This window comes from Myotis daubentonii, chromosome 16 (assembly GCF_963259705.1).
Source record: "Myotis daubentonii chromosome 16, mMyoDau2.1, whole genome shotgun sequence".
In the NCBI taxonomy this organism is placed as follows: Eukaryota; Metazoa; Chordata; class Mammalia; order Chiroptera; family Vespertilionidae; genus Myotis; species Myotis daubentonii.
In genome coordinates this window covers 3313326-3334868 of record NC_081855.1, presented here as the reverse complement: position 1 = coordinate 3334868, position 21543 = coordinate 3313326, and the positions used below count along the sequence as shown (strand labels likewise).

Genomic DNA, 21543 nt, shown 5'->3' with positions numbered 1-21543 from the left:
ACCTGCGGTGCCAGGGCAGATGCCCGGCAATTAGTCATGCAATACAATGAGAGGAAGCAGCCGCTGTCCCCTCCCCGTGGTATATTAAAGAGCCCGCCCTCACAGCTGTCACTTCCAGGATATATTGGAGATTTGAGTGGCAAAGAGGAAGATGTTTCCAGAAAAGAACTTCACAGCTTGGAGAGGTGCTTCCAGGCTGTTGTCCTGTGGTCATCCAGAGGGAGGAGGGCATCCTGGGCTTTAACTAGCACCAGGAAATTGCCTATTTTACATAAAAACAAGCACCATTGTCATGAATGGCTTCCTATGGCTTCTGCCCTCCTCCATTTTCTTTTCAAAATATTCTACTGTCTAGCACAATATCTGGCCTGTGTAGATTCCTCAGTAAATGTTGGGTGAATGAGTGGTTGGTTGGGTGGATGTGAGGATGGATGGATGGGTGTGTGTGTGTGAGGATGGATGGATGTGTGTGTGTGAGGATGGATGGATGGGTGGGTGTGAGGATGATGGATGGATGGATGGATGGATGGATGGATGGATGGATGGGTATGAGGATGGATGGATAGATGGGTGGGTGTGAGGATGGATGGATGGATGGATGGATGGATGGATGGATGGGTGGATGTGAGGATGGATGGGTGGATGGATGGATGGATGTGAGGATGGATGGATGGGTGTGAGGATGGATGGATAGATGGATGGATGTGAGGATGGATGGATGGGTGTGAGGATGGATAGATGGATGGGTGTGAGGATGGATGTGAGGATGGATGGATGGATGGATGGATGGATGGATGGATGGATGGAAGGATGGATGGATGGATGTGAGGATGGATGGGTGGATGGATGGATGGATGGATGTGAGGATGGATGGATGGATGTGAGGATGGATGGGTGGATGGATGTGAGGATGGATGGATGGATGGATGGATGTGAGGATGGATGGATGGATGGATGGATGGATGGATGTGAGGATGGATGGATGGATGGATGTGAGGATGGATGGGTGGATGGATGTGAGGATGGATGGATGGATGGATGGATGGATGGATGGACGGATGGATGTGAGGATGGATGGATGGATGGATGGATGGATGGATGGATGGATGGATGAGGAACGAGGGCTAGTTGGGTGAACATGCCCCAACCAGGAATAGAGCTGGGGATCTCCTGGTGCACAAGCCTGCGCTCACCTGCTGAGCCGCACTTGCTGGGCCCTGTGTCACTAAGCATATCAGATGGGTCTAATTCGTTTAAAATTTCTCTTTGCAAGGAGAGGGAACAAACCCTCTGAGGTCTCCCAGGGGCCCATTGGAACAACCCAAAGCCATTCCCAGGTTTTAAAAAGTCTTTTTTTTTAAGTTGTCAAACATACTTGTCCCAAAAGATTATATATCATTATGAAACAATATTAAATTTATTTTTGCTCTGACCTTTGTTATTTCCTTCCTTCTTACTAACTTTGGACTTTATTTGTTCTTCTTTTTCTAGTTCCTTGAGGTAAAAGTTAGGTTGTTTATTTCAGATTTTTCTTCTTTCTTTTTGTTAATCCTCACCTGAGGATATTTTTTCCATTGAGTTTTAAAGAGCGTGAAAGGGAAGGAGAGGGAGAGAGAGAGAAACATCATGTGAGAGAGATACATGCATTGGTTGCCTCCAGCACACACCCCAACCAGGGAGGGGGATGAACCTGCAACCCAAGCACATGCCTTGACTGTGAATCAAACCCGTGACCCTTCGGGCCAGACGCTCTACCACTGAGCCACACCGGCCAAGGCTGAACTTCCCTCTATAACTGCTTTTGCTGTGGCCCATAAATGTTGGTATGTCTTATTCCCATTGTCCTTTGTCTCAAGATGTTATTTTATTTCTTCCCATTGGTGTTCTTGCTTGTCTTTTCTGATGGGCAGTCGCTCTGAAAGGGCCTCCACTTCTTGGGCCAGCGCCCCGGAGGGTGGCTGTCTTCCAGGGACCTTCAGAGGCCGCACAAACTGTCTTGCATTTGACCACCCCAGATACCTCCTGATCTAATGCAAACCCACTGGGCCAGGCCTGTGCCACGGGGACAGGCACACAGATGGACGCTCCGCTCCGTGCATCATCCTGGCGCGCTCGGCCCCGGAAGGCAGCCCTGGCCGTGTCCTCACGGAGGAGCAGAAGTAGACTAGAGGTGGGAGGTGGAGCATGGTGGCAGTGGGCGTGGAGCTTCTGCGCAGCTGATGGGAATGTTCTTAGCCACAGGGCAAGCACACGCCAGCAGGCCTGGAGAAGACCTGCTGAGTTGGGTGGAACAGATTGGCCCATCAAAATAAAAAGAAAAGGCCAAGACTCCCGCCGAAGAGGAGGGAATATCTGTGAATGATACGTGAATCTGATAAAGATCTACTATCTGCCCCATAACTTGTTCAACTCAAGAACAAAAAGACAACCCAATTTAAAAAACGGCAAAGAACTTGAATAGACTTTTCTCCAAAGAAGATCGGTAAATGGCCAATAGGTGTATGAAAAGATGTTCAGTGTCATCTTAGTCAACAGGGAAATGCAAAGCCCAGCCACGGTGCTTGCCACTTTACGCCCCTGGAATGGTTACAGTTAAAAATGGAAATAACAAGTGTCGGCAAGGACACGGGAAATGGGAATGCTCGCACGGCGCTGGTGGGAATGCAAAATGGTGCGGCCGAGGGAGGAGCCAGCCTGGCAGTGCTGCAATAAGTTAGAAATAGATGTACCATGTGACCCCGCAATCCACTCTGAGATGTGCACCCAAGAGAAATGAAAACGAATATCCGCACAAAACGTTGCACCTGGGTGTTCACGGCAGCACTGTCGGTCGGAGCCGAAAGGACACCCCGTGCCTGCGCACTGCCGAATGGGCACTGCTAGGAAAAGGTAGCGCTCACACCATGGAAGGGGACTCAGTCATCAGAAGGAATGGAGTGCTGGCAATGCGCAGCGTTGATGAACCCAAACCAAAAGCGTTAGTAGAAGAAGCCAGGGTCAGAAGTTACATCTTGTGTGATTCTGTTTATACGAAGCTTCCAGAATAGGCGGGAGGAGAAGAGAGGCGGGAGGAGCAGGGGACGGCTCACGGCACGAGCGTGTGTGGGCTGATGGAATGTCCGGAGTTAGACCGTAGTGATGCTTGCACAACTAAACACCACTCTGAAATTTTATTTCAAAAAACGTGTAAAGGCCATAATGTGAAGTCTGTGGGCCTGGACCCCGTGGCCCACGTGCAGGGCCGTGGCTCTCGAGCCCTCCCCTCCCCCGAGAACGGAGCTCCCAGGGCAGAGGCTGGTCCACAGGGAGACTGGGCAGCAGTGTCAACAGCAGAGGCGTGTGGAGGGGAAGCCCGGAGCCCCTCACCCACTTCTCCCGCAGACTGCAGCCTAAAGGCCCCTCTGCGCTGGCTAACCCTCCGAGGACAGGCCTGGAGCCGCCGCTGGGGCCAAATCACTGTGGGCCTGGAGCCGCCAGTCACTTCCCCGCTGACTAGTTGCCCAGAAGGGTAGGTCCACTGGGGCAGCCCAGCCCAGCCCGGAGCAGGCAGCCGGCAGAATGGGTGCTGAGGCCACAGTGGAGAGCGAGCCCGGGGTCTGCCCTGCAGCGTCCCAGGAGCCAGGAGCCCTGCCGGCCTTCGAGACTCTCCGTGTGTGACGACGTTACCTCACCCAGGTGACTGGCCCCGTCATTAGAGTGCAGCCTCGTCTCCCTGTCCTCTCTCAGCCGCTCCTCCCGCAGTTCCTGCTGGCACTGCCCGCGCTCCCTGCCCGAGCCCAGGGTGCCTCTGGCGTGGCGGTGCTGGGTGCGCGCTAGGGCCTGGCGACCACAGAGGCAGCAGGGCGCTGCAGAGCTGCCCACTCCCCCTGCTCCCCTGCTCACTGTTGAAGGTTGACTGTAGATGTGATTGGTTCAAAAAATAAAATAAAAATGGTGGCTCAATGGTTAGAGTGCCAGTCACGCACCAAAGGGTCTTGGGTTCGATTCCTTGTCAAAGGCATGTACTTGGGTTGCGGGTTGGATCCCCAGCTACAGTCGGGCAAGTTTGGGAGGTAACCAATGGATGTGTCTCTCTCACATCGATGCTTCTCTTTCTCCTCCTCCCATCCCTTCCGCTCTCTAAAACAAAATCAACGCAGAAAATATCCTTGGGTGAGGATTGCCCCCGCAAAATTGAAAGCTTGAAAGTCTGTGCCTGGAGGTGCTGGGGAAGCAGGGGTGGGGGTTTGGGTCGCCCCTTCTCGGCCCTGCCCCGGGGAGAAGGGGGGGTGAGGGGCTGGGCCTGCTTCCTCTGGGGACCCTCATCTGTTCTCAGCAGCTCCTCTCCTGCCCCTCGCCCACCGCGCGGGGGCTGGGCCTGGCGCTGGCCTGGAGGAGGTCCCTCTGCTTCTGCAGGAGCCGGGTGTCCGTGGCAGAGGCTGCTTCCAGCAGACGGTGGGCCCCCCCAGACAGGACTAAGGACGTGCGGGCACCCCGCCTCCTCCCGCCCCCGGCCCTCCCAGCACCTCTCACGCTTCTCTCTCCCCATTCAGGTGGCGAGGTGGGAGCAGAGGACCCGGAAGCTGAGCAGAGCCCTGGGCTCCCCCTACGTGGCCTGCTACGCGCTGGGCGGGGTCATCCTGGCCCTGAACGCCCTGCGCTCACACTGGTAAGCCCGCGGGGGGGCGGGGGGGGGGGTGCGGGGCCGCCGGGAGGGGCTGCTCTCTCAGGCCTCGTGCCCAGCAGCCACCCCCCATCGGGCCATTGGACTCCTGTCCCCTGGGGGGTCCTTGGGACCTGCCCGGGACTCAGGCTCGCACCCGGCCTCTGTGCGCAGAGCCCTGTAGGCACCGGAGGTGTTACCTCCTGGCGTCGAGGAGGCCGGGGCGGGTGAACTTGTTCTGCACGATGAGGCGCCGCCGGGAGGTGGGAGTGGACACTCTGCCCAGATGCACGGCGGGCGCCTCGGGTGGGCGGGCCGTGGAGGCCGGCGTGGGAGCAAGTGGTCAGATGTGGCCACGGCCAGCCGGCCTGTCCGTGAGCCTGGTTCTCGCCTCCTGGGCTCGCAAGTGGCGTGAACGTGGCCCGGGCAGTGCTCGAAGAAGTGAGAACTGGCGCCTGAGAGCCCCAGCCCCCACCTGGGGCCAGGCTGTGCTGGGCCCGCCGGCCCTGCGGGCACGGAGGGCAGGGCATCGAGCAGCGCGCCCGTGGGAGTGGCAGAGGGTAGCGCGAGGTGGTCGGGCGGTCATTTCACAGGACACGCGTGTATCAGAGCATCACGTGGTGCACCTACCCTCAGTGCAGGGCAGTGACAGCTCCGCAAAGCTGGGGAAATAAACTAAGCGCACTTTGAAAAGTATTAAAAATAGAACTTGCTAAAAAAAAAAAAAAAAAAAAGATAGCACTTGCGTCCTTTTTAAGGCCGAAAAAGATTCCACTGTGTGTGGAGCCACATGCTGTTTGCCCGGCTGCCTGTGTGGACTTGGCGGCTGCCACCTTTTGCCTAATTGAGTCCTGCTGCTGTGAGCAAGGGGGGGGGGGGCCACCAGGGGTGGGGGGGAGCTTTGAGGGGGGTATGCCCTCACCTCTGCACGCACAGTTCCTGTTGTTGCTGTGGAAATGGGCCTGCAAGTGGTGGTGGGGGGGACCAGGGCAGGCAGCTCCCAGCTGTGGGCTGCACAGTGTTCAGGAGGAGTGGGGATGTGGGGGTTGGGGAGCAGCCCTGCACCCCTCCGTGTGCAGGGGCTTGGGAGCACGTGCCCTGTGCCTAGGCTGGCCGGCTCCCCGGGGGCCTGTGTGCAGTCACTGCCTCATGCAGGGCCGGACTGACTGCTCCCGGGAGGTGGTCACCAGGAAGCGAGCTGGCGGAGGGCGCGGTTCCCCGCAGGTTCCCCGCAGGACTGAGCGTGCCCAGAGCATGGGCTGTGGGGCCCAGTCCTGGTGGCTAAGCCCCGAGCCTCCCCCCACCCCCGTCTGCCTGCTGCTGGCCGATGCCGTGGGACATGGGACTCCTCTCTCTGACCTGCTGACCCTCTGAGAGCGGCCCCTCCCCCATGTACTTTCTTTTCAATGTACTTGGGCCAGCTGACGGGAACCTTCATTGCGTCTCTGAGCCGCCCGGACCCTGCCCGCCCCGCCCCCGCTCTCGGGGATTGCACGGCCGCTCCGGCCTGAGCTGGGAGCTGAGGCCTCGGGGGCGACGAGGAAGGCGCTCTGGGCCCAGGCGCGGGAGGCCTGTGCGCTCAGTCAGCCCGCAGGCGGGGCCCTGGGGACTTTGCCATGTGAGAGGCCTGGCGGTAGGGTCTGCAGGGGGCGCTGGCAGCGGGAAGGGAGGTGCTGCAGGGAGGCTGGAGCCGGTACCTCTCTTCCTGCCTCCACCCTGTTCCGGGATCTCAGGGGCGCAGAGCGCAGACAGCCCGAAGTCACGTTGGTGACCAAAGCTCAATTTAAGGTTTTTTAAATTAAATATTTTATTGATTTTTTTACAAAGAGGAAGGGAGAGGGAGAGTTAGAAACATCGATGAGAGAGAAACATCGATCAGCCGCCTCCTGCACACCCCCTACTGGCAATGTGCCTGCAACCAAGGTACATGCCCTTGACCGGAATCGAACCTGGGACCTTTCAGTCGGCACTGCGCCAAACCGGCTGGGGCTCAATTTAAGTTTTGAAAATGGAACTGGAGACAAATGAATGAGACTGCACGCCTCCCCCTGGAGGACATTCTAAAGCAGCGGTTCTCAACCTGTGGGTCGCGACCCCTTTGGCGGTCGAACAACCCTTTCACAGGGGTCACCTAAGACCATCCTGCAGATCAGATATTTACATGACGATTCATAACGGTAGCAACATGACAGTGATGAAGTAGCAACGGAAACAATTTTATGGTTGGGTCACCACATGAGGAGCTGTATTTAAAGGGCCAGAAGGCTGGGAACCGCTGTAAAAGCGCCTCCACGTGAGTCCGGGCCCAGCGGGCGGCGCACAGCCCCCCTCGGCGAGTTCTCCGTGTGCAGTGGGCGGAGGGACCGCACCCCGGCCTCCAGGGCCTGGCTCGAGGGCTTCTCGCTGAGAAGCGAGTGAGCCGGGGGCACTGGGTGGCGGCCACGCCCATGTGCGGAGGGAGGGGCAGAGGGCTCCGGACCCCACTGGCCATGGATGGGGGCGCGCAGGTGGTCCGAGGCCCCGGGCCAAGTCTGGGGCAGCCCTGCGGCTGCTTTGGGACCCCTTCCCCCCTCACGGCCGGACCTGCCCTTGGTCAGGAACCTCTTCCTACTCCAGCGTGGCTTTCCCCCAGGTCAGCTGCTTCAGTGCCGTGCCCCTGAGAGGCCCCCTCGGGCCTGCTGTCCGCACTGGCAGGAGTGTGCCCGCTGCCCGCACTGGCAGGAAATGTGCCCGCTGCCCGCACTGGCAGGAGTGTGCCTGCACTGGCAGGAGTGTGCCCCCTGCCCGCACTGGCAGTAGTGTGCCCGCTGCCCGCACTGGCAGGAAGTGTGCCCGCACTGGCAGGAGTGTGCCCGCTGCCCGCACTGGCAGGAGTGTGCCCGCACTGGCAGGAGTGTGCCCGCTGCCCGCACTGGCAGGAGTGTGCCCGCACTGGCAGGAGTGTGCCCGCTGCCCGCACTGGCAGGAAGTGTGCCCGCACTGGCAGGAGTGTGCCCGCTGCCCGCACTGGCAGGAAGTGTGCCCGCACTGGCAGGAGTGTGCCCGCTGCCCACACTGGCAGGAGTGTGCCCGCACTGGCAGGAGTGTGCCCGCTGCCTGGTGGTGCGGATGAGCCCTGTCAGAGGGGCAGGAGCAGGAGCAGGCTGTGCCCTGGGCCCCGGATCTGGTCCACGCTGGACTGTAGCTGGCCTCCCACTCTTCCCTCCCATGCAGGAGGCTTCCCCACTGGCCTGGCTGGGTTTTTTTCTGGAATGTTCTCCCCGCCCATCCCTCCCCCTGGTGAAATTCTTCTGTCACATCTCAGCTAAGCCTCACTGTGGTCTCTAGACCCTGTCTGGTGCCCGTCCTGCACCAGCGTGGCATCTATCCCAGTGTGTCACCTTGGCTCACTGTCCTTCCCACCGTCCACAGCCCCGTGCTCACCAGCGTGTGCGCAGCTGCCTGGCAGCACCTTTGCATGTGGACACGGGAGGGGTGACTGTCACCATCATACAGAGGCAGGCACTGAGGCCAGGGTGCCCAGCTCTGCTGGAAGCCCCTCCTGCCGTGTGCCAGGAGCCCGCCGCCCCGTATCAGTGGCTGTGGGTACCCGGAGGACTTGAGGCAGATGGCTGTGCGGGGCTGCTAGCCCAGCAGCCTCATCACCCTGGCCTGGCGGCCGGGACTTAGCCCAGGCAGGGAGGAGTGGGTGCCAGTGGGCGCTAGCCAGGGGCAGGGGGGGTTGGGGCGGGTTCACCCCGGCCCTTGCGATCTTGGAGGCGAGTGTTGCCTCTCTCTCTCTCTGCGGCACGGTCCTTCATGAAGGACTTAGCCAAGGATCCAGGGGCGGTAGGTGAGCCAGCCCCGAGTCAGGCAGTCCGCCTTCAGGGCCACACCCTCTCCATGCCCCACTCCACCATGTGCAGACAGGAGAGGCGGGGAGGCTGCTGAGGCTGGTGCCCACGCTGCCTGCTCCACGGCCTCCGCTGCTGTCGGCAGGGGAGAAGGTGCGCTTGGCTGCAGGTTTATCGGAAGGTCAAGTGCAGGCACAGAGGGGCAGGGCAGGCGTGGTGACCTGGCACACCACCAGGTGTGTGTGACCCTGAGCAGTCGCGGAGATCAACCTGTAACTGCGGGTGACCCTGAGCCCTGGCAGCTGGAGCTGAGCGAGGGCAGTGGTGGGCGGAGAGCTGGGGGTGTGGGCAGCGTGACCAGTGACCAGGTGTGCCCTGACACGTGGGCCTTTGTTTGACAGGTCATCATGCAGGCTTCTGTGCATGGCGTCCTGTTTGCTGTTTGTTCGCAGACCTTTCTCCGCTCTGGAGGGAGTGGGGGGAGAAGGGTGAGGGTGTTGCTTGTCCTCCTGTCCAGGCAGGTGCCCTAACCCCTCTGCCTGGAGTGTCCCAGGTGCCAGGAGATGCTCAGGGAAGGACAAGCAGCCTCTGTTCTCTCAGCTGAGAGTAGTCGCAGGGAAGAGTTCCAGGAAGGCAGCTTTTAGCTGAGCATAAGTATGACAGTGAGAACTTACAAGTGGGATGAATGAAAATGATGTTTGTTCTGCTTGCAAAAGCCTGGCCAACAGAGGGACTTTGTGATGGATGGATGGATGATGGATAGATGGATGGAGGATGGATGGATGGATGGAGGATGGAGGATGGAGGATGGATGGATGGATGGATGGGTGGATGGAGGATGGATGGAGGATGGATGGATGGATGGGTGGGTGGATGGAGGATGGATGGAGGATGGAGGATGGATGGATGGATGGATGGATGGATAGAGGATGGATGGATGGATGGGTGGATGGAGGATGGATGGATGGATGGAGGATGGATGCATGGATAGAGGATGGATGGATGGATGGGTGGATGGAGGATGGATGGATGGATGGATGGGTGGATGGAGGATAGATGGATGGATGGATGGATGGATGGATGGAGGATGGATGGATGAATGGAGGATGGATGGAGGATGGATGGAGGATGGATGGATGGATGGATGGATGGATGGAGGATGGATGGAGGATGGAGGATGGATGGAGGATGGATGGATGGAGGATGGATGGAGGATGGATGGATGGATGGAGGATGGATGGAGGATGGATGGATGGATGGATGGATGGATGGATGGAGGATGGATGGAGGATGGATGGATGGAGGATGGATGGAGGATGGATGGATGGATGGATGGATGGAGGATGGATGGAGGATGGAGGATGGATGGATGGATGGAGGATGGATGGAGGATGGAGGATGGATGGATGGATGGATGGAGGATGGATGGAGGATGGATGGATGGATGGAGGATGGATGGATGGATGGATGGATGGATGGAGGATGGATGGAGGATGGATGGATGGATGGAGGATGGATGGATGGATGGAGGATGGATGGATGGATGGAGGATGGATGGAGGATGGATGGATGGATGGATGGATGGATGGAGGATGGATGGAGGATGGAGGATGGATGGAGGATAGATGGATGGATGGAGGATGGATGGATGGATGGATGGATGGAGGATGGATGGAGGATGGATGGATGGATGGAGGATGGATGGATGGATGGAGGATGGATGGAGGATGGATGGAGGATGGATGGATGGATGGAGGATGGATGGATGGATGGATGGATGGATGGAGGATGGATGGAGGATGGATGGATGGATGGAGGATGGATGGATGGATGGAGGATGGATGGATGGATGGAGGATGGATGGAGGATGGATGGATGGATGGATGGATGGATGGAGGATGGATGGAGGATGGAGGATGGATGGAGGATAGATGGATGGATGGAGGATGGATGGATGGATGGATGGATGGAGGATGGATGGAGGATGGATGGATGGATGGAGGATGGATGGATGGATGGAGGATGGATGGAGGATGGATGGAGGATGGATGGATGGATGGAGGATGGATGGATGGATGTATGGATGGATGGAGGATGGATGGAGGATAGATGGATGGATGGAGGATGGATGGAGGATGGATGGATGGATGTATGGATGGATGGAGGATGGATGGAGGATAGATGGATGGATGGAGGATGGATGGATGGATGGAGGATGGAGGATGGATGGAGGATGGATGGATGGATGGAGGATGGAGGATGGAGGATGGATGGATGGATGGAGGATGGATGGATGGATGGAGGATGGAGGATGGATGGAGGATGGATGGATGGATGGAGGATGGAGGATGGAGGATGGATGGATGGATGGAGGATGGATGGATGGATGGAGGATGGATGGAGGATGGATGGATGGATGTATGGATGGATGGAGGATGGATGGAGGATAGGTGGATGGATGTGTGTGCCTGCTCTTGCTCCCACACACACCTCTCCGTGGGGAGTGTCCCTCTCCCCAGTCGCTGCTCTCCCTGAGGAGGCAGACCCGGCGCCCTGCTCCTGTGCGTGACCACGAGCCCAGGCCCTTCCAGCTTCGGAGCCCGCGGGAGAACCCGACTCAGAACCACTAGCACATCACCCCTCTGCGCAGCCCCCTTGCCTTTGGCGAGGCCTCCCACGGCTCCGCCCAGAGGGAAGCTGCTGGGCGTTGCAGGTGTGGAAGGACGGTGCACAGGTGCCGCCAGGGCTGCGGCCAGCGCTGGGCAGGGCCCGGGAGGCTGGAGCGGGCAGAGTGCCCGAGGGGAGGGGATGCCCGCACACAGCCTGGGGCGCGCATCTTTCATTTCCCGGCTCCCTCTCCCCACGCACCAGTGCTGCTGGACAAGGTCAGAGTGTGCAAACCGCTGGTCTTCGGGCTGCATCTGGCCTGCTGACGCGCACAGAATCCGAAATAGTTTTCATTCATCGCCTGTTTTCAAGTTTTTAAAAATGAGGCTACTTCGTATCCAGTCAGGATTTCTGACTCCTGAAAAACCAAGCACTCCTGCAGGCCTGGGCCCCACTGCACCGCGCTTCTCGAGGCAGCCTGGGGGTGAGGCTTCAGGGCGGCCCCCGCCCCCTGCCCCGTCCCGGTGCCCGCACCCCACCTGCGGCCGCCGCACCTGCCCGCCCCAGCAGCACTGAGTCGGAGACCCTGGGACTGGCTCCTCTGGGGGCCTCTTGGGGGCGGGCGGGAGGGCGTGGCAGCCTCGTCTTCACGCTTGTCCCCTGCCCCTCCCGCAGGTTCACTCAGGCCATGCGGAACCAGCCCCGGATGGACGGCCTGGACACCCCCACGGCCTACCGGGCCGGCCTCGCGCTGCTGGGCGCCGGCGGCGTGCTGGTGCTGTCCAGCTTCTGTGCCCTGGGCTTCACCGGGACCTTCCTGGGTAAGACCGCGAGGGCCCAGGAGAGGAGCCGGGGGCACCTTCCCCTCGGGTCTCGTCCAGCTGCGTGGCTGCGGGCCAGGCAGGGCGCTGGCCTGCTGCGCTGCACCGTGCGCGGGCTGGAGTGGAGGGTGGGCCCGTCCCTTTCTGCCTGCAGCTCCGGGGGCTCCGGCCGGGAGGCCTCATGACGTCAGTGACTTCCAGCAACTTGGAAGGGAAGCCACAGGGGTGGCTGCAGGGCCACGGGGACCTTGGGGACAGGGAAAGAGGAGGCGGCGGCTGCCCTCGGGGAGCCCGCCCAGCCAGCACGTGGCACCCAGAGCTGCCCGGCACCCTGATGGGCTGGGTCAGAGGTTCTGGGGCCCTCCCCCCGCCCCCAGCCCTGGCCAGCTGGGACTAGGCCTGTGTCGTCCAGGCCTGGGTGGCTCTGGTGCCCCTCGCTGTCTGGGCATCTCTGTGCGGTGCTGGCCTGGGCTCTGCAGGGCGCAGCAGGGCCCCAGCACTCGGGGGCGTGTTCTCGGCCCACATGGAGCAGCCCTCCTGCCCGCAGCCCGGCCTGGCTGGGACTGTGGCCAGGCGGTGCCTCCTGCCTCGGCAGGAGCTGTAGGGAGCCTGGGACTAGAAGAGGGTGTGCAGCAGGGAGCCGGGGGGAGGGTCAGGAGCCTGGTCTGGCAGATGCTGGTGGGAAGGCGCGAGCCAGCGGGAGGCAGGCAGGTGGCTGGTATGCAGGGGCCAGTGGGGCCAGGGCTGGAGGCTGGGCGGGGCCACATCTCTCCGTCCACGAATGCCACGCAGACGCTGAGCTCCAATCCCGGGGGGCAGGGGATGTGCGAGGGGCAGGGAAGGTCCTGTCTCAGAAATGAGAAGGTCGGACTGGTGGGGCTGACACCCCGGCAGGGCCAGGGTGAGGCCACAGGAGGGCACCGTGCTGGCTGGCTCATCGTCAGGGTGGGAGGGGGACCCAGCGGCTGCGCGACCCCAGGAGGAACGGACTGGAATTGCTTGGGACGTGGGACACGTGCTCCCTGCCCTCAGCCCCAGCACCGGATGCTGCGCCACTGCCTCAGGCCACCGCCCGCTCCTGCTCCCGGAAAGAAAGGCCCCCGCCCTCCCTGCCCGCTCCTTGGTCCCCAGACAGTGGGGGACCCACTCCTGCCGGTTCCTGCCCTGCTTCTGCCTGGATGAAGGGCCAAGGGATTCTGTGGGGAGGAGGCCATGGCTCCGGGCAGAGCCCATGCCCTCGAGGGTCGCAGGTCAGGCCTGCTGCACGCCAGCCTGGGACTCCCGGAGGGGGAGGGCGGCCGGGCCGTGCTGGCCCCTCTTGGTGATGGTCTGGCCAGGAGGTGAGCCTTTGTCCTGCCCCACCTTGTCCACAGGTGATTACTTCGGGATCCTCAAGGAGGCCAGAGTGACCACGTTCCCGTTTAACATCCTGGACAACCCCATGTACTGGGGCAGCACAGCCAACTACCTGGGCTGGGCCGTCATGTGAGTGGGTCCCTGCCGGCTGTCTCCACGGAAGGCCGGGCACCAGGCAGATGTGTGCCTTGGGATCACTTGTCTGGGACACAGCATCTAGACTAGAAGAGGGCCGGCCGGCCAGCTTCCCTCACGGGCCAGAGTGAGGCGGGTGGGCCCAAGCGTGAGAGGGCTGCCCGTGGAGCCAGCCCTGCCGGCGCGGAGCCGTGTGACGGGGTCAGCATGGACGCTGACGTTTGAATGTCATACACTGTCCAGGCGTCATGAAATATTATTCTTTTGATGCTTTTTTAACCACTTAAGGATGTACAGCCAGCCTTGCCCATGGACGCCAGCCCACCAGCCCCGTGCAGTCAGTCCACGCGGGCGGGCGGGCGGCAGGGCTTCCAGGGCCCGTCTGGGAGCTGGTCTGTGCCCGTGCCCAGCACACAGAACTCTGCCCCCTGGGGGGAGTCCCATGCCTGGGGAGGGAGTGCCACTGGCCTTCTGCCGCCTGCCTCAGCCAGCCAAGGTCAAGGAGCCGGAGCTGGGCAGGGACGGCTGCAGGCTCTGGGCTCGGGCCCCGCCCTCCGAAGTAGTTTGTCCATTGTCTGTAGGAAGTGCCCTGCTTTTATGTAACCAGTGAAGACGGCTTGCCTTGTGCTCCCGGAGAAACAAAGGGTGAAATGTCAGGATTGCGATGTCCTTGCTATGCCCCGCCCCAGAGCACTGGGCTTTGAGGGACAGGAGCCAGGGGGCTTCTGGCCGGGGCCCCCCACGCCCACCCCAGCTTTACTTCCAGACCAGACAGCCCCGGCCCCTCTTGCCCGACTTGGACCCGAGCCAGCCTGGACGGCAGCACACTGGCCAACGGGTCAGGACCTGGACGGCGGGTGCCTGGTCCGAGAGAGAAAGCCAGACACTGGAAAGAGGCCACGGCTCCACGCATTGGCCGCAGGACCCAGCCTGGGGGAGGGGCACCCAGTGCCAGGCTGCCCACTGATTGCCTGTATCTTGTCCACAGGCACGCCAGCCCCGCCGGCCTGCTGCTGACTGGGGTGGTGGCCCTCGTCTACACGGCAGCCACCCTGTACGAGGAGTGAGTAGGCGCCGCCAGTCTGTGGGCCGGGCTGCTGTCTGCCATCAGCCCGCGAGGGAGGAGGCGGCCTTGCCTCCCCTTCAGGGCTGTTCCCATGGCCACCGTTCCCATGGCCACCGTTCCCATGCCCAGGACAGGCCAGGTCAGCTGGCCACGGCCGGCACTGACACAGTGGCAGATGGGAAGCTCAGAGAAGTCACCGTGGGGGCTGGGCCCGGACAGGCAGCCGCTGGCCCTCCTAGTCCTACAGGGCACCTTCACTGTCCCTGCTCCAGGGGGGCAGGGCTGGGTGTCGGCATCAGCCCCAAGACCAGCTGACCAGAGCCTGTCCTCCTGCCCCTGCAGGCCCTTCACTGCTGAGATCTACCGGCAGAAAGCCTCCCAGTCCCGCAAGAGCCACTGACGGGCTGCCCGGCATCTCACCGCCCTCCGGCCTCCCCGGGGCCACGTCGAGACAGCGAACGTGCCCGCTGCTGCTCGTGCCCGCTGGCGTGGGCCCCTCCAGTGCCTTGGAAACCGCTGCCGTGGGACCTCGGACCTGCTACCACGTGGCCACTGAGCCCTTCCTACTGCCCACCGTGTTTAACTCCCCAATAAAGGCCCCTGACCCCAGCCCAGCGCCTCCTCTTCTGCTCCTTCCCTCGGGTGGAGGTGATCACACCGGCCAGCGGCCCGACCCCCCACCCCCAGTGCCCCTGTGAGCTGCCATCCAGGGGAAATGGTCAGAGAGAAAACATGCTGAACTAAGTGACAAGAAAGCGCCCGGTGGAAGTGGGAGCCGCGTCAGCCGTGATGGTCAGGGCCAGGCCTCGGGCGCATGTGAGAGGAGATGCGAACTGGAGGGAGAATGCTGCAAGCAGTGGGTGTGGCAGGTGCCAGGGCCCTGAGATGAGGACGGACCAGCTAGTGAGGGCCTCAGCCTCAGGCACCTGGCCCCTAGGGTCAGGCCAGGGGCTGGCGGGGCCATGATGCTTATTTTCTCTGTACCCCAGGCTGCCAGGTCCAGCCGGACCAAGCTAGCCCTAGAAACAGATGACCTTCGTGGGGTGATGCGAAGGTATCAGGAAAGTTCAAATGTGCGGCCACCTCCCCCACCGGCCGGCTGCCTGACCCTCTCGCTGGAGGGCTGTCTCCGGTGGAAATGCGCGTGCGCCTGGAGGTGGCAGGTGGCAGGCCAGGGGAAGCCACTGGCCCACTTCTGTCCAGGCTAACTTCTCCGAACGCACAGGCAATGCTGGAGGGGCGGTGGGGGCCCACAGGCACGTGGCGTGCCCTGCTCTGGCCTGCCCTGCACGGGCGCTCTCGTGAAGCCCACACAGGCTGAGGTCACCCCGTTTAGCAGCCGAGGATACGGGGCTCAGAGAGGCTGGGTGACTTGTCCCTGGGGACATGTGAGTGTTAGCATGTGGCCCGGCTGGAACTCAGGTCTGTCCCACCCTGAGCCCACGCCTCTCTCTCCCTGAGGTGAGGAGCTGGAGAGAAATGGGAGCTCTCAGTGGTGTCAGGGAGGACTTCTAGCAGCTCCCCACTGCCCCCGCCTCGGCAGGAGTTGGCATCTCCAGTTCCTGCCAACACTTCTAGTCCCTCGCAGACCTCACGCAGCCACCAGGAGTGGGCCGCACACTCACCTGGGGCCTGCTGAGGGAGCCTGGCACAGCCCTGAAGATCGGCAGCCCCTCCAAGGGCCAGGCCTGGTCTTACCCCCCCCCCCCCCCCGACGGCAGCCCAGGTGCGAAAGGACACGGCCACAGGGCTGGCGTCAGCGGGTGCTCCGCGGTGCTCGGGCCTGTCGCCCTCGGCCCTCTCCGGGCTCCTCTCTGGTTTCTCTCTCGGCCTGAGAGGCCACGGAGGCATCTGGTCGGATCCCCTGTGCCCCCATCCCGCCTGTTGGCACCCCCTCCGAACAGGGCGCTCACTCCCACAAGCCGCTCTGCACACACAGCCTTGGAGGAGGACCTGGCCCTGACAGCTGAGCCCTTCCTTTGCCAGCGCAGGAGCAGCTCCAGGCAGCCTGACCCCCGGGCCCAGGCTGGGGCCCGGCTGGCTCTGCTGGAAGGGCCCGGGGACAGGGACGAGCGGGGCGGAGGAGGAGACTGCCGGACTCTGCTGGACGGAGGGAGCCCGTCGGGCGGGAAACCAGCCTGTTTGTCAACAAAGGTCACGGAGACCAAGCCAGTGCTTGAAGGGGGAAACTTGCTCGGGTGAAACAGCCACATGAAACCGCGAGCCACAGGAGCCCGTCCTCCTGCTGTTAGGTCTAATTTCATGCAGGTGATCCCAATGCACAGTTTGATGGGTCCGAGTTGCACTGTTATGACTGGTTGTCATGGAGCTGGTCTGATTGGTCACTAAAGAAGCAAACGAGGAGAAAGCTGCACAGCTTCCATCCAGGGACGGTGTCACCCAGGCCGCTGGCCAGGGCGGGCGTGCAGGAGCCCGAGGTGCGGTCTGTGGAGGCCTCTGCGAGCCCGGCTGCCAGCCGCCGGTCACCGTCGGGTCCTCTCGGGTGCTTTCCTCGGGACGGGCAGTTGGGTCCTTTTCCTCTGCTTCAGGCAGCAGCCATGGCCCGGGAGCCAGGCAGCTCAGAGCCCTCTGTGAGGCTAAGGACGGGCTCGGGCTCAGGCTCGCACTGACGGTGCACAGACACGTGTGCTCGCCGGAGGTTTCCGCACGCCGCCCCCCGCCCAGGGGCCCTGCCTGACAGGCTGCTCACACACAGCTTTCAAGAACCTTCTACAACCTCTAGGCCATCCACAGGCAGTGGCAGACATGGCCTACCTTGGAGGCCAGCTGTGCCCCGTCCCCCCCGCCCCCAACATTTGGTCAAATATTTTTATTTATCTTTTTAATATGTTTTTATTGATTTCAGAGAGGAAGGGAGAGGGAGAGAGAGACAGAAACATCAATGATGAGAGAGAATCACCAATCATCTGCCTCCTGCACACCCCCTACTGGGGATCAAGCCTGCAACCCGGGCAGGTGCTCTTGGCCGGAATCAAACCTGGGACCCTTCAGTCCACAGGTCAGCGCTCTATCCACTGAGCCAAACCAGCTAGATCTGGTCAAATATTTTTAAAAGTTCCCATTCCACTCTTAGCAGGAAAATTGCTAGATTGCAAATAAATTACATTTACAGGCAGGTTCAGCCTCAAATGCTGTTGGTTGCTACACACACAGAAAACAAAACCGCCTGTAACCATTATGCACCTGACAACGTAGCCCAGTGCTCTGCGGCAGGACGTGGGGCGGCGGGCCCTGTGGGTGGGCGGCGGCCCCGCTGGGCTGGCCGCGGGGCTCAGTGTGGAAGACACTCCACACTCGGACTGTCCCGCCCAGCGCAGTGCTCCCTTAGCAGCTGTGAGGCGGGCAGCCGCGAGGGAGTTCGCCTCACTCCCAAGGGCTGGGGCAGGAGGGCTCTCGCTGCCGATTCCCTTCGCTGCATTCCTTTCTGAAGCTTTAGATATTTTAGAAACATGAACAGGTATTACTTTTTAAATAAAGAGAGGCAGGAATGAAGCAGTGTCCCCCAAGCTAACAAGTGTCCCCTCTGCTTTCTCCCTGCGGGCACGAGGACCCCAGCCAGACATGCAGGTGGTCAGGCTCACGGGCCTTGGGCATTAACGGGGCTTAATGAGCTCAGCAGCCTTGGGAGAACGAGCCTTACAGCCTGGCCTCTGTGGGGCAGGGTGACATGCCCAGAAGGGACCAGGAGTCCTCATCTGAGAAGCCCAGCTGGGTCCCAGCCCACTGCATCTCTGAGGGAGAGCTGGGCTCAAGCCCTGGACCCGCCACCCTGTGCCTCCCAGGACTGGCACCCCGTGGAGGGTGGGATTTCGCCGGAACCCTTGTCAAAGGTCTTGAAGAGATGACCATTGAGCGCCCCTTCCCAGGCAGCTGAGGTTCGCCAGGCCTGCAAACAGCTGAGGGGTGTGGGTGGCACCCCCAGGACTGCCCATGGCACCCTGAGCCACGTGGATGGGGTGGCACCAGCTAATGGCTCCCTCCTTAGATTCTTCCAAGTCCGACGAGGCCGAAGCAAAGCAGCAGACGGCCCTGGCGCCGGAGCAGCGCGGGCTTTGCCTGCACTCAGCTGAGCACGGCAGACGGCCTGCGCCAGGCCTGTGAGCAGCATGGGCCACCCCTGGCTACTCATCAACCTGCGTCCCCTCACCTGCTCCCCCCCCCCCCCCCCGGCCCTGCAGCCTCCTGGGCCACTTGGCGCTGTTGTAATGACCAGCCCTGCCTTCTAAGCTTTTTGCACTTGCTCATCCACAATCACAACAGGAACCACCATCTTCCAGATGAGGAACCCCAGGCCCAGAGACGGCCAGAGGCTGTGCTGTGGGCAAGGACCCCCCTTGGCTCACTCTGGCGTGGAGACCCCGCTCCAACCATAACATGGAAATGCTCGCCCAGGGGACTGGAGAGGCGCGATGCTGCAGGGGAGGGAGAGGGTGTTGACCAAGGAAGGGCATGTTTCTGGTCCTTTTTGGGCTGCAGACAGGAGGATGGGGACAACCCCAGCTGAAAACGCCAGGCCCCAGAGATCTCTCCTCCGAAGAAAGAAGCGGCCGAGGTCTGCAGCAGGCGCGGCGTGGGGCGCCCTGACATCCCCAGGGCAGTGACCTATTCTCCCCAGACCCCAATCTCGCAGCTCCGTCCCCACTCCAGCCGCGCGGTGCCCTCTGCTGCCCTCTGGTGGCCAAGCACCAGCCCGGGGCCGGGAAGGGGCCGGAGCTGTGGCTGCTTTCAGGTCTGACAGGTGAGGTGGCCGTAGCCGGGCACCTGGTAAGTACCCGCCATGGCGCGGCTGCGATTCCGGGAGCGCTATTGTTCTCGGGGAAAACTGAGGCCCAAAGAACGTGTGTGCGTGTGTGGATGGGTCCCTTCCCCAAGTCACAGGGGGTTAGGGCACAGCCGACCGCAAACCCGATCAAAGCGCGTCCCTAGCCGAGCAGGGTTCTGGGCTCCGCTTCTCACCGCCCCCAGAGCGGGAGGAGCGGGCTGCGGCGGGGAGGTCACCGGAGGGAGGGTGGGGGGGGGAGGCGCGGGGCGTGACGCACGGAGGCGGGGCGGGGCGGCCGCCAGGCTGCACTTAAAGGCGGGTCGGGCGCGGAGAGCCAGAGCGACTCTGCCCGAGAGGCTAAGGCTGCGAGCCCAGCCCGGAGCCCAAGCGGAACCCCAGCCACTCGGCGCTACTCTCGCCCTGCAGCCCCTCCGCCCAATGAAACTGACCGCGATGATCAAGAAGATGTGCCCGAGCAACTCGGAGCTGAGCATACCGGCCAGGAATTGCTCCCGCCTGGTCATCCTCGGCTCGTCCAAGGTGGGCAAGACGGCCATCGTGTCGCGCTTCCTCACGGGCCGCTTCGAGGACGCCTACACGCCCACCGTGGAGGACTTCCACCGCAAGTTCTACGCCATCCGCGGCGAGCTCTACCAGCTCGACATCCTCGACACCTCCGGCCACCACCCGTTCCCCGCCACGCGGCGCCTCTCCATCCTCACCGGTGAGCGGGGGCCCGGGCCGGGCAGCGGGAGGGGGGTGGGGGGTGTTGATGCAGCTGTGCCCCCGGGAGGGAGGGTTGGAGACCCCTCGTCCGAGAGCACTGGCGAGGGCCGGGGTGCCCAGTTTGCAAGTTTGCGCGTGGAGAGGTCTGAGCGCCTGGCGCCCGGCTCCTGGCGGCTGGGCGACCCCAAAGCCAAGCCCACTTTAAGGGCCCCTTGGCAGCCCCTCACCTCCTGCTCTGCCCCCGCAGGAGACGTTTTCATGCTGGTGTTCAGCTTGGACAACCGCGAATCCTTCGAGGAGGCGCAGAGGCTCAAGCAGCAGATCCTGGACACCAAGTCCTGCCTCAAGAACAAACCCAAGGGGCGGGTGGACGTGCCCCTGGTGCTGTGCGGCAACAAGGGCGACCGGGACCTCCACCGCGAGGTGGAGCCGGCCGAGGTCCGGCAGCTGCTGGGCGACGGCCCCCAGCGCTGCGCCTACTTCGAGGTCTCGGCCAAAAAGAACAGCAGCCTGGACCCCATGTTCCGGGCGCTCTTCGCCATGGCCGGGCTGCCCGGGGAGATGAGCCCGGGCCTGCACCGCCGCGTGTCCGCGCAGCACTGCGAGGCGCTGCACCAGGCGCTGCGAGGCGGGAAGCCGCTGCGCGCCGGCGGCCCGGGGGGCGCCCTGGGCATCGTGGCGCCCTTCGCGCGCCGGCCCAGCGTGCACAGCGACCTCCTGTGCGTGCGCGAGAAGGCGGGCGGCCAGGCCAAGGACAGGGAGCGCTGCGTGATCAGCTAGGGCTCCCGCTCCCCGCTCCCCGAGGAAGGCCCTGTCGTTTAAAAGTCAAAGCCAGGTCTGGGCCGGCCCTGAGCTCCAAGTGTCCCGGCGTCTTCCCTCCCCAGAGTCCGGCCCACCCACTGGGAGGTGAAAACGGAGGAGGGCTGGTCATCTGCTTTGGAAGGAAAGCGAACTGGGTCAGAGGTGGGACCGCCCCCCCCCCCCCCCCCCCCGTCTGAGCGCCCACTGGCAGGCGCCACCAGCCCCTGCGCCCTGACTTGGTGGGCACAGGTCCAACAGAGGGTGAACTTGCCCGGTTTCTCAGAGACCCAATAGTTGGGAAGGTGTGTGTGGAAGCGAATCAGCCCCCGCTGGGCTCCCAGAAGCCGTCCTGCCCGCGGCAGGGTAAAGGGAGGCCAGGGCATTCACCTGTCTGCGATGGGGCTGCCGTGGCAGCTGGAAAAAGCTTTTGCCCTGAAACTAAGGGGTCAGATCAGCCAAGTGACTTGTTTACATGTGTGTGTGAAACTGCACAAGGAAAAAACTTCGTGAACATGAACAAAACCTTATCCAGTGTTTATACTGTGTGAGACCGTCTGTTATTGTTACTGGTTATTTTACTATAAAATAATTTAAAATGAAAACCATGCTTTCTTTACTTTTATAAATGGGCCGAGGGGCAGGGTGAGAGGGAGGAGTGGGCTTCTACGTGGTGGCTTAGGCTCCCCTTCCCAGCCCTGGAAAGCGCACCAGCGCTCTGAGCAGCTTCAGCTCTCCTGGGGGAAGAGGCTCTAGGAAAGTTCCGGGTGGCTGGG

The 21543-nt window shown here is 61.7% G+C and overlaps 2 protein-coding genes across 6 annotated transcripts in view; both read left to right on the top strand.

Moving 5' to 3' along the window:
• Positions 1–15069, top strand: part of PEMT (phosphatidylethanolamine N-methyltransferase) — a 57867-nt gene extending 42798 nt beyond the window's left edge. For 4 of the 5 annotated variants that reach the window (XM_059668360.1, XM_059668361.1, XM_059668359.1 and 1 more), the window contains exons 3-7: positions 4533–4648; positions 11758–11903; positions 13277–13388; positions 14383–14457; positions 14803–15069. In XM_059668360.1, the coding sequence (XP_059524343.1) occupies positions 4533–4648; positions 11758–11903; positions 13277–13388; positions 14383–14457; positions 14803–14860 (507 nt within the window). In that variant the 3' untranslated portion in view covers positions 14861–15069. The remainder of the gene's footprint in view (positions 1–4532; positions 4649–11757; positions 11904–13276; positions 13389–14382; positions 14458–14802) is intronic. The other variant, XM_059668358.1, reaches the window with a different exon arrangement.
• A 4494-nt stretch (positions 15070–19563) lies between these two features.
• Positions 19564–21372, top strand: RASD1 (ras related dexamethasone induced 1). The gene is made up of 2 exons (XM_059668350.1): positions 19564–19967; positions 20217–21372. Exons 1-2 carry the CDS (start codon positions 19682–19684, stop codon positions 20747–20749), a joined length of 819 nt encoding a protein of 272 aa, XP_059524333.1. The 5' UTR covers positions 19564–19681; the 3' UTR covers positions 20750–21372.
• The last annotated feature ends 171 nt before the right edge of the window (positions 21373–21543 follow it).